Source organism: Sparus aurata, chromosome 13 (genome assembly GCF_900880675.1).
Source record: "Sparus aurata chromosome 13, fSpaAur1.1, whole genome shotgun sequence".
NCBI classification, from domain to species: Eukaryota; Metazoa; Chordata; class Actinopteri; order Spariformes; family Sparidae; genus Sparus; species Sparus aurata.
In genome coordinates, this window is record NC_044199.1 from 28,759,991 (window position 1) to 28,772,824 (window position 12,834).

Here is a 12,834-nt window from a genome sequence, read left to right on the forward strand (position 1 = left end):
TTTACTACAGTCATTCTGCCCTTTACAATTTTCTTCTCATGGTATCGAATACTGGTATTTTTCAAGGCAATGCATCAAAGCTAGAGATTCCAGTCCTAATATACACTCACATATGTAGCAACGATCCTCTCTGTCCGCTTCATGTGTCGGCGTATCTCACACTCGCTCGGCTGCAGAACAGTGATGCCCTCATCCGAAAACACGTAGAACATATTCCCCACGCTCAGCCCTGGAAGAGAAGACAGAAAACTGTTGACAAATGTGCTTCTGAAGAAAAAAAAGGAAAAAAGCAACAAATACAAATTAAGAACAGCAGAAATATCCGGCCCCTGTCATCTCCGACGTTTGTGATGGGCATTTCAATTTCCCCGCTGGAGGAGACGCCCGGCTCCTGTTAGCATGCCTCTGTGCGAGCGGGGATGGGCAGTGTGCGGCTGCCAGCTTTTCCTGACAATGCCTACAAAGGGCCCTGTCAGCAACATGACCACAGCATGCAGCGTGAGGCGTCGAATTAAAGGCAGTGCCTGTTAGAGGCAACATTTCACATCTCGTCTGCTCTGAGTAAAACAGCTGCTGATGAGTTAGCGAGGCTCAGGCTGATGTTAAGGCGTTTAGACGAGCAACAAGCTACAGTGGCTGACAGGGGTACATACATCACATGAGCGGAGGTGAGAACCATGAGCACATCTAAACACTCGCATGAACGCATGCATAAACATTAAGAAGATGCAGAAAAAAGAAAACTACGACGATGATTGATCCGTCAGGCTGTTGAGAGATTATTTTGCACGCTAGCGCTGTGAGATAAAACACCAGAGAGTGAGCACGCCTTAACAGTCTGAAACATACTGTCGGAAAAATGCAAAAATACACAGTGACACATGACAAATTACATAATAACGAGCGGTTTGCTCGCAGATGAGTCACGCGCCGTGTTAATGAGGCAAAATCTGCTCTGCGAGCTGATAAAGTCTCACATGTAATCCAAATGCTTACACTGCACTCTAAACCACACTGGCTTCTGTGGTGAACTTGACGTGGCGCTGATGTATAGGAAGCAGATTGTATTTGTGTTGCACTCTAAACCGCAGTGGGTTCTCCAGCGGAGGAGTAACACTGCACTTATGCATTCAATGTTATAAAGACGGGATGGATTTGTATACTGAAAACCACAAAGTTGTTTTTCTCTTTTATTTGCAAAATGCATAAAATCCCCCACTTGTGTGTAAATGTTTCCTCCGCGGGTGATCTGAAAAACAGATAGGAAAGCACCCCCAACAAAGGAATGAAAAACCTCGTACGAGCGAGAAGAAAAATCAACATTTAGAGAAAAGTTTTGGGGAGGAAAACAACTTTGTGATTCTCTTGGCAAACATCGTGAGAAGTGCAGATATCCAGCTGCGGGCCCCGAAGAGCCGTCCGCCGGATGTTCTTATTCACGTGAATACGAAAGCACATTGAGAGGCTGTAACGTGTTACCTTCTTCTCTCCATAGAATGTTTGCAACTGCAGAGTCAGCCGCCGAGCAACAGAGGGGGGGGGAGAAAAGAAGGAAAAGCATTAAATCACCTTCAGGAAAAGAAAAAAGAGACATCCTCCCAGAAACAAGAGGTGCAGGTGATTTTTCTCTTGACATGCCAACACAAAACACGTTTGACAGCTACAAAATGTTCCTCACTGGTGTTGACAGTATCATATTTCCTCCTAAATCAAAAGATCACTCCTGTCTTGAGAGGAGACAGGTCATTGATTATTCGGTGTAATTCCAACTGGCCCGAACAGCTCTCTCTAGGTAGAGGATGGCGAGCTCATCAAAATGACGCAAGCTGGAGAAATGCCGAATATCAAAGTTAACATAAAATATGTGAATTGACTGTTTGAAATGTCATGTTTGGACGAGGCCTCTGGGTCGAGGCCTCACCGAGCTGATACTGTGTAGTCTGATCTCAGCGTTATCATAAAAGATGCCAAGCTGGTATTGGCAGCTGCAGCAGCGGTTCAGCGACCTACTACACATCCGCTGCGGCTGTCTGCAGTTTCTTCACCTATCTAAAGGCACAAGGAATCATTAGATATTCAGAGATAAAGCGTTTTTTGTGCTTATTAGCTGATGTGTCGACTCCAATAATAATGCAGATGAGAGATCAATGGGGCATTTGTAAACAGCTGCCAGCTGAACACCACAAACAACATTTACAGCAGAATTCTAAACTAGAGGAGCTTTTTCTTTGTTTACCACCTATCAGAGAGAGGAGTTCGGAATGGTACGTGAATTTACCGTAACGTTTTTTTTTCTTCATGAAACATAAAAAGCGACACCGTGTGACTTACGGGTCTTCTTGGCCGAGTCTTCAACAAACAGCGAGGAGATGTCCTCGTCCACCCCCACCTCGTTCTTGGCGATGCAGGTATAGGCCCCGGTGTCCTCGTACCGGACGCTGCCGATAAAGAGCTCACTGCCGTTTGCTGCAAGAAAGGAAGGGAAAAAAAAAGAAAAAGGGAAAATAAACAAGTGTTGCTGCAACAGTACAGTCTTTGTCGAGCTCCTCACATATAGATTTGAGTGTTAAAAAGTTGCTGAACCCAGAATGTGTGGGAGCCATCCGACAGAAACCGCAGAAATAAAGCTATAATGTGATTTCAAAATAATCTATGGATGCTGCGACCCAGCAGTCACTCAGTATAATGTTTTATATGAAGTGTAAAAACGACATGAACAAAGGGCAAATAACGATGGATCAGACACGCTCCCCAAACGTCTGAAGACTAAATTAGCCATTCTCGTCTGAGAGCATGAGTGGAAGGGAACTCATAAGTATATCAGGCTTCGATTTATGTTCAGACCACATTTGTTTTGGGCCAACAAAGATACAAAGATATCGTTAATCTTGTGTCATTAAAGTAACATCATGTAACTTTTTTTTAACCTTAAAATACCAGCTTCAGAATCATTGTGATGGTGCTGTGTCTTGTAACAGGGTGCACGATGTCTCTGTCTCAGCAGCTCTGCGACCCCATCACTTGTTTCTACACTAACTAACTAGTAAAATCCTACAAAATGCCGACCTAGCACCATAACAAGCCCTCGGATCATTTAGAGGAGAGCCGTCGTTAACGGGCGGGGCGGGTGGTCGTATCTGGTACCAAGCCGTCAGGCGAAAGCAGGGTAGACGTCCGGACGTACGGAGTGGGAAGCTAGGAGAGTCTCCTCGCTACCAGCTTAAGCATTTCCTATTTAATTCCATTTTACTACCTTCTGGGTTCAGGGGCCTAACCATTTATAAAGGAGAGGTGGTCCAGTCGGGATATAACACTATATAATGTTGTCTTAAGTATCAACATCCCCTTTACAACAGAAAAAACTTGAAAAAGAAGTCACCGTGAGCGCTACAGTGTCTTGAACTCTGAGGCACTCCAAAGGGTAACAAATAAAAAGCCTTTAATTAATCATGGCTGTTGATTCACAGCAACAGTGAAAACATGCCTGTGTGTTTCAGCCGTCAAGGCCTTCATCAGGCCGTTTGAGGACTAGGAATAATAAGCTAACCTAGATACTTTTTCAACCGTCTTCCGAAGGTTGAAAAAGTCAGCTGTTGAACACTTTGCTCTGCGGTAAAGCATTGACAACATAGAATATAATAGAATAGTCCTTTTATTGTCACCATACACATGTACACATGTGAATGGCTGTCTCCTCAGGTCAAGTAGAAACAAACAGTGCAAAGTAAGAAAGGGAAAATATACCAAATAAAATCTATAGTGAAAATGATACGCATACATACATATGTACAAAAAAGAAAAACGGTATAAAAAATAGACGAGGTAGCAGCTTTAACACTGCGAATGTGCAGAACACTGATGGTGCAAAACAGCGCAACTCCGTTGTTACTCCACTATGAGCACAAATACTATATATTCTACTCTGACACCAGTTAAGTCTAGAGCAGTTTCACACTTATTTCCCCCCCAACGCACTGTACAATTCTGCTTTGTTCACCTCAAGATGTAGCGGTGATGTCGGACGGAGATGACAGGCGATGACCGCCGTGTCAAGACACGGGGGTCATCATCAGAGGCGGACCCTCTGATGTTTGCTGCGCCATCAGTCTCCGAGATGCACAGCTGAACTCTGAGCCTTTCTGTACTGTATGTAGCACCACGGTTGAACACATCACCACATACTTCACAGCACAGAGGGGGTGAGTGATGTGCATGTGTCACACCGGTGCTCTTACAGGCCACGTTGCATGCGCACATGAAAGAAAGCTTCAGTTCTCATCCCTGTCTGTGCATCTCTCAAAGTATCCTCTCTCAGTCTCTCTCGCCAGTTTTTCTCTTTTCTTTTTTTTATTTTGTTCTCACATCTACTTTCTACCTGCTAAAACTTTTAGCGTATGTCTCCCAGCTGAACCAAACAAACGGCGGACAGCGATAAAGCATCCTTGCGACAAACAAGATGTTCCCGTTTTTTTTTCTTTTTTTTTCCGAAACGTGTCTCTATCTTCTACTTCGTGTCTGCTGGGTTGTAAAATAATGAGACATTACAGAAGTTGACGCAAAGCTTTTCACATTAGTGAAATGTCTCTGGGATTCTGATAGTAATTCCCTTTTATCGGGGGAGAAGTGTTTCAGGCTTTGAAGTTAAAACTGCCTTGAAGCGGGCCTCCACTGAACGAGACACCGCTAATTACTCCTAAATCATTATTATGTTCTGATCAATTCTTATTGAAAACCATTTAATCAGCCGCTCATTAAATTAGCCTTGATATCCTTATTTGCAAGCTTGTAGCAGTTTCGTGATGACAGAGATTTTGAGTGGCTTTCTCTTAAATTATTACTTTAAAGCAACGTCATTTTTTTAGGTCTTGCAATAGGGCGAGGGAGGCTCCAAACCGCACAAAATGCTAAATGCTACATGATAATAAATATTAATATTTTACTTCAAGTCTTTCCCAAGGGGTATGTTAATGCAGGGGTGAATGGAGCATGTGAGTCAATGATAGACGCTGGCCTTAAAGCAGCGATAAATCGATATTCTAACATGATAACATGACTGACAGATAACATGACCACTATCCAAGTATCATATTAGGGTCTTAGGGTTGAGCAGGCAGCTGTACGCTATCTGACCTACCTAAAGATTTGGTATTTCCACTGTGTCACACGGAGCGTTGTTGGCTTGCATCAAACCGTCTTGTCATGTCCTACTTCAAACAGTGACAACTTTATCTTTTTTGTGATAAACACTGTTGATCCAAAAGTGAACTTCAATTCGATTATTGTAAACCAAACCATGATGTTTTCCTCAACCTAACCAGGTGGGTTTGTTGCCTCGACCTAACCTAATTGCAGCTGCAAACTCTAAATATGTTGTACATCAAGTCTGAAAATAAAAAAAAAAGTCATGGAAATGTGTGACCACACACAGGCATGAGCTCACAACATGTATGAGTACTTAGCCTTTGTCCATCTTTACACAATACTCGACCAGATTTATCCAAAGCCTTCCTCCAGGAAACGTCTCTTAAAACTGTTAAAATCATCTTACGAGGCAGGCTATTACTTGCTAAGTGCTGTGACATGAGACAAATACACAGATGAAATGAAAACAATGTGCAGTCAAAGCTAAGACGGTCACAGAGAGTGCCCAAGTGATGATTACATCCTGCAAGACAATGCTGACGTACCAACTGGCAGACAGACACATTTATCTTCTGAAAGTTGAGCGTCGTCTTGGTTTTCGGTCTTGACTGTATTCGGACGACAGCTGGGGAGGACACCGTTTCAATCTCAGTGGGACCCCTAGGACACTTCCTGGTAGCAACTTGTCAATTACAAGGTAGCTACACCCCAAAGCAAACCCTGATTTATCGCCTAATTTACTTTAATTGGACCATCATTTACCAACGAACATCACATTGATTGAAGAAGCCTTGAAACTAGCGATTAAGACCATAAACTCTTTGGGAGAACGTTTACTGAGCGTATGAATCCATTCGCTCATGAGCTTACACTTCTTTTTGGAGCCGGTCGAGTAACCCCTGCTGGCCATTAGAAAGAAAGACGGTTTAAGATTCCATATTGGCTTTCACTTTTCTGACTCAGCGTCCATATGTTATACTTTAAATGGCATTTAGCAGCAAAACGGTGATACATTTCCCTGAGGAGTCGGGTTGTAAGAAAACAACTCAACAACAAATCAATGCAAATGTTCCTGCTCAGTGTGTATTAATAGGCTACTTACTGCTAGGAGGGCTGCCACATAATCCTATGTCAGCGTTATGTTTACAGCTTACCTGAGGTGCCCCCCACATGACGAACAATCTGTTTAACAAGTCGTCTGAAGTCTGTGGAAACTTTCACCAGTTAAATGTGTTGCTGAGTGGGTATAAAGTAAAACCGAGTCGAGCGTCGACCGCGAAAAAACATCCTTCTAGCAGGTCGGCAAAGTGTTGAGTTGAAATAGAAAAATCAGGTTTCATGCAAACAGACAGGGTCAGCAATTGATATGACAATCTTTCCTCTTCCAGCTCTACATAATCAACAAATTCCCAACATTAAACGTGGTGTGTGATGGCTGGCTGCATTATCCTTTCCTGGGAGAGACTCTGCGTGGTCATGATAATCCGTCCACGCTGCTACATGATGTATGATTTCCTCTGTGGCCTTATAATTACTACTAAGAGAGTCTAAGGCATTTAGCTCGCAGTAATCCATTACCCTTGATTAACAAGGGGTGGGATTATAGGGGAAAAATGATCGTATTTATTTGAAACCGATGCACGGTGGAACGTGAAGTAGCCCGAGTCAGAAAAGGATCTGCGACGTCTCACGTCAGAGTTGTCTGTGCAGCTGTTTTTAAGAGGTTTGCTCGACATCAAACTGAACAACGGGCCGACAAGAGGCTCGAGCTCAGTTTCATTCAGTCAGCAAACACAAAGCAGTTTCTTGCTTTACTGTTCAACTGTGGCTTATAATCGATACTCCTTACTACCAACTGTCAGTGTGTGGTTGGGGTTTTTTACAGAAGCCAAATATGAGGATAGAGGCAACGCTTTTACAGCTTCTTTATTACACTCCTGACATTATGTGTGATATGTGGAGATGGAATAACAAACCCTAACTAACCCTAACCCTAACCCTAACCCCCAACCCTCTCTTTCTATACAGCAGGATGAAAACAACGTTAATCTGCACCACTTAATCTGCTTTTCCCACTCCATTCTCTTCACTTGCCTAAATGTTTTTAACGAAGAAAAGCACAAATTATCTCTGCAAGTAGGCCTCCTGCCCCCTCTGCCACTGCCCACACAAGTTGGTAAATCTGAAGCCGTAGCCTCTGCAGTGTTTATGTGTCGGTGAACCTTGCAGAACCTCCCATGTTTGAGTGTCTGAGGGTTGATAACAGGCTATTACCACAGGTAATGACCCACACGCAGCCAATAAACTCTCCCTTAATGAGAACTAGGCCATAAAAAGAAGGAGTCGTTCCCCATTCTGCTCTCCTTCCCTCCGATATTGAGAGTGTGTCTTTAAAAAAAAGCTGGCTGGATAAGTAGCTGCCATCGCCTGACACACAGTATATTTCATTTTATCTGCCCTCTCTCCCTTTTCATTCACTTGAGAGGAGTACGTGTGTTTATTTTGTCTGAGGTGCAAAAGAATGAAGATAGCAGAAGAGGGTGACCGCAATCTCGGTTTCATCATCTTCGCACGGAATACAAATAAACGGAAAGCACAACAAAATAATACTGCCGGCAAGCGTTTTTCAATAACAAAAGAAAAAAGAAAAAAAAAGGAGCTAACACCAGTTTGAATTTCGAGCTTTTGTTGTTCCTGCATTGTCTAGGTTTTGAAAAAAAAAAGATCCCTGCAGTGTTGGCGTACTGCAGCGCTGTTGGTTTGTAACACTGCACCGATGAGATGTGGCAAACAGTACCTGCCAGAGCGCATTCTCTGCCGACAGCACTTAAACACTCCTCACCTATGAGAGAGAGCTGTTTGGAGGATCTGGGCTGCAGGTCCATGCCGTTCTTCAACCAGAGGAGTTTGGGATTCGGGATGCCGTCGGCGTGGCAGTGGAGGCTGGCAGACACCCCGGGCTCCTGGGCCTGCGTCTCCGGATAGACCAGGATCACTGGAGGGACTGATCGCGCGAACACAAACAAAAAACCAAAAAGAGACAAACAGGGAGAGCGGTGAGGGGCGAGTGAAAACATAATTACACACTGTTTCATGGTAGAGCGTAACTCCCGGGGGAATATAGCACAAACACCCACACACGCAGTGGGCAGAGAGGAATTTGTTTCACCCCAGCATGGAATATATTCACACATAACAAGAATCCAAGAGCTCTGGGGCTGCTTTATTACAGCTCGAGTCCTCCATGAAATAGATGTTGGACATATCTAGCGCTTGCCTCCTCCTCCGGGGAGAAGACTGCAAATGGATGTGGAGGGATGGAGGAGGGGGAAATGAAATATGAGGTAATAGTTTACACGAACAGGTAAGATGTGGTTTTTCTGGTTGGGACGCTGGGCGCCGTCTCACCTCGCTGTCAGATCCTCACCTCTCCCGTTCGGCTTACAACCTTCCCCCTTAACCCCTGATGCAATATTAATATCGCATCTGTTGCTTACCTGTGTTTTATCGTGTCTTCCCTAAAGCCCCTTCACCCTATTGGTATGATTTTAATTATTCATTACTTTTAGTAGTGCAGTTTAACTATGTATACGTTCTCTCTTGAATAGAATTTTGAGGTTCTTCGCCCGTGTAGTTCCGTTACGTCTGCTCCACTTTTAAACAGGGACAAACAACTCTTCCACTCCACTGCATTTATCTCACAGCTATAATTATGGGTCGCCTTTCAGATTTTACATAATGAATATGAGAGGCATTTGGAATGTAATGCATAATTGGAGCCAACAGTTTCCAACCTGCTTGGAGCCCAGTTCACACTGCACCCTCACATTTGATTTGTGTCTTCAGTGGGGAGAGGGTACAATCAGCATTCATACCTGGGTGAACTGACTCTGCAGTGGTCACGGATGTTTACCGGCTCCAGCGCGAATCAGCATTGATGGAAACATGACACCCCGGCGGACACGCTCATTTTTGTGCCCCTTTTCCCAGCACGATGCTATGATGCATGTCGAGGTTGCGGACGCCAGCACATAAATAGTTTTCAAGCTGCACTCAACAATCAGGCCGTCGTCATTGAGTTCGAAAGAGAGACTGGAGCAAAAAAGGTATATCAAAAAGTAACCTAGGCAACACTGTCACTGCTGCGTTCTACTGTTTGCTATTTATCTGGCGTGCTTATGATGGCAAATGTGACACACCAGATGTAAAAGGAGCTAACTTTCCTACTAGGAACGGGAAAGAGTCAGTCGCCTTATTTTTAGTGGGTTTAAAAAACCCTGCATATATGGGCAGTAAATCTGGGTGTAAAAATTGTCTATGTGTATCTAGCCGTTCCACCAGACACATTTTCCAGATGGCTTCGTGACTGTTTGAGGCTGAAAGGAGGTAAAATTATGCACTATTTTCCCACGAAAAGAAGTCCAAAATATGAAAACAAATGTGTGTATCACAGCTGCTCTTCTCATTTCTTGACCCATTAATCATCTCACAAGCCCAGATTTGTCAGATTTGTCTTGGAAGGAGCCTGACCGCTAGTTTGAAAAACCACTAGACCGCTAACTCCCCAACAGCAAAGTGCTGCTTCCAAATCAATGCATCAGCATTAACAATCTAATGTTGGAACATATGTAATAGTACAATCAGACGCAGGGCACATTTTACAATCACCACACTTACTTGTCATACTTTAAAATGCAGGACTTTAACTTACAGTGGAGTATTACTACATTGTGATTTTGGTACTTTGTCCTCCCTTTGTCATCTTTTTGGCTTCTTTTGTTCCAGGTTTACAGACGCTCACTAGATCTACCTCGTACACACACATTTACAAATTAAATCTTCCATGAAATTCTTCCTTTCTCTGTTTTTTTTTTTTAATAATACATATGAACTTGACTTTGCAGAAGCCTTCTTCAGCAGCACTGGCACCACATTCTGTGTGGCTGTAATACAACAGGAAGAGTACCAGACTTCCACTATGTGTACTTCACTGATGCTAAAGATGCAGCACCGTCATTCCTCTCATCGCAGAAAAAAAGTAAAAAGAAAAAGAAAAAGGAAGCATTGCTGTTATTGCTTTAAAAAAAAAAACAACAAGATGCAAACTGTCCACTTAGTTTAATGTGGCGCTTGGCTCTTTTCCATTCCACCTCATCTCACCTCTTCCTGTCTGGTTTGAAATACCTCCAATCCCCAATGCAAACATTTGGTAATTGCCGCCGCCTGATAACTCGCCCTTCAGGACCCCAGTCTGTCTCCATGACTCCCCCCCTTTTCCCCCCGTCTCCCTCTTTAGTTCAAGGTCTGAAAAGCGGCTGCCTTTTCTTTTCAATTAGCAGCTCAGGAAGAAAAAAAACAAAAATAATCACACCGATTGTCTCCTGTAATCGAAAGAGACTTAATTGAATAAATTTCCCCCGTCTTCTGCCACCCTGAGACAAAAGAAAAAAAGAAGAAAGGGACTGTAATCTTTGATTTGTTATGGTACAGGTAGGGGGCCTTTTAAAATTCTTCCTCCCCGGATTTTCTTTGGAGAGATGCCTGGTAATAACTCTCTACTCTAAAGGTAGCGGGGGAGGGAGACCTTTGTGGAGATGATTAATATGAGCAAGACAGTGTTCCTCTTGCCAGAATCAGTGTGAGCGTGGTGCATCTGCTGGATTTTTTCGTATTATTTCTAGCTTAAGTAGCTTTTATCCACTGCTTTGAATCAAGCGATTATGCTGCACACAATTAGTGCTCGGCAGCACAAATGCAATGATGTCGTTTCTCATGGCAAGAGAGTCACTTTGATGCGAAGCTTTGATAGTCCTGTGAACAGCGCCTATGAACAATACAGCTTTATGGACACTTTTTATCTGGAGGGGAAACTAATCGTTCAGACGGGCGCTTCAGCTGCTGAAATGATTAATTGATTAGTTAATTTGACTGCAACATTTTGATGATCCGATATCGTTTCAGTTATTGTGCTAGCAACAGACAACACAAACCTTTTCACAGTTCAAGCTTTGTATTTGCTGCTTGCTATCATGTGTGATGGCAGACTTTTTGAGTTTTTTGAGAGCTGGTCAAACAAAACAAGACATGTAAAGACCACCTTCTGTCTGGGGAAATATAAAGGCAGTTCTTAACACTCTTTCCAGGCTTTCTGCAGGCAATTATTCAGATATGATATAAGGAGGATTAATCAATAAGAGTAATTGTTCGTAGCGGACCTAAATAATGGTCATCCTCTAAGCACAAGCCATCTTTGCAACTGTAGCTGATGGTTATAAAGCATTTTGTTTATTCAGTCACTGCATTTGAGGCTGCAAATAGTCAAATCTGTCCAAATCCATTACTCAGTCTCCCAGAATTCTCAGAGAAGCCAAGTTCCAACTATGTTTCTAGATGTTATGACCCTGTATTTTGTAGTTTTTCTCCCCTCTGTAAGCCACTTTGTTACTGTGTTCAACAGAGCTCCATAAAACAAATTCACATGCTCAGTTTTTTTATTAACTTACTCTTCTCATGTGACAGGTGGTTCCCAAACAAGGCTCAGTGTACCTGTTCACTTACATATTCTCCAATTTGTGTGCACACATTTCAGTTACACTCAGTTGTCTCAGAGTAGTGGAATCGTTAATGAGTCGCACATTGTTTTCTGTCTCCACATGCTGCCTCTGAGGTCACCTGGCAAAACGTGGAGCTGGAGTTTCAGGAAGCCTTTTATGCTGAAAAGCAGGAAGTGGAAGCATCCAGCTCCCATTGCTTGGCAGGGGAACTCTAAACTAACTAACTTGGCAGCATGTAGACATTTTGTTGGGTTTGTTGGTGGTTTTAATATTTTCAATATTTCTATTTTCTTTTGTTTATAACTTTAACGTTGTTGGTTGACGGGTTTATTCAGGGTCTTTTTAATTTGATGAAGTTAGGTTCCCCCACGTGGTGTTAGTGTAGATTAGCCCATGTGTAGATATATGCCCCTGTTTCTATATAATTTGGAGTTCAGGTTCAAAATTCTGTAACATTATTGTTTTGTTTGAGCCAAAGTGTGTTTTAGACATTTTTCAATTCTGTTTTGAATGTTTGTCTGGCTTAATGAAGCCTTAACGTTACAAGATTAACCTTTTTGTCCCAGCCTTTGCTGAGTGGTCCCCATCAGTGCCCCCAAAGGATACTTGTGCAGTTACACTATCAGGGGATATGAGGAGAGATTGTGGACTAGATTAACAATCTTTTTCAACTCCACATATTCCTGCTCAAGGGGGAAAACAAAGACACAAATCGGATTGCAAACTTGTGTGCGCCTGATCCTTGGTTTACTTTCTTATTAAGCAGGAAAGGTAGTCAGCACGCTCAACAAAAGACTGCGGTGGTAAGCAGCTACATCCACTGAAAAGACACAGGGACAACAGCCTAAATATTGCCAGTTGCGGGGTCATTATGGCTTGTATGTGTCGGGAAGCCACACAGGCGGTGTGTTTTCACTGCGAAAAGCCACTTGAATCCATCTATAGATAGAACACAATGAGGGGTACTTGAGCCTCTGGGACAATGCTGCCCTTAATGTAAATATGGTATCTGTTGTTTCCAGACATTTCAGTCAGCTGCGTGTTGGCTTAATTGCCTTCCAGACTGTTCTTGAGCTGTTCCCCACCATGCGCACGGAAGGCGATAAGAAAATCTTCCACGCTGGGGAACCACAGAGTA

The 12,834-nt window shown here is 43.2% G+C and overlaps 1 protein-coding gene across 2 annotated transcripts in view; it reads right to left on the reverse strand.

The window, feature by feature from the left end:
• The window catches only part of fstl4 (follistatin-like 4), a 221,309-nt gene that overhangs the window by 20,559 nt on the left and 187,916 nt on the right, over window positions 1–12,834 (reverse strand). For both annotated transcript variants that reach the window (XM_030438789.1, XM_030438788.1), the window contains exons 9-12: window positions 7,985–8,146; window positions 2,332–2,466; window positions 1,480–1,506; window positions 111–229 (exon numbers count right to left, since the gene is read on the reverse strand). In XM_030438789.1, the coding sequence (XP_030294649.1) occupies window positions 111–229; window positions 1,480–1,506; window positions 2,332–2,466; window positions 7,985–8,146 (443 nt within the window). The remainder of the gene's footprint in view (window positions 1–110; window positions 230–1,479; window positions 1,507–2,331; window positions 2,467–7,984; window positions 8,147–12,834) is intronic.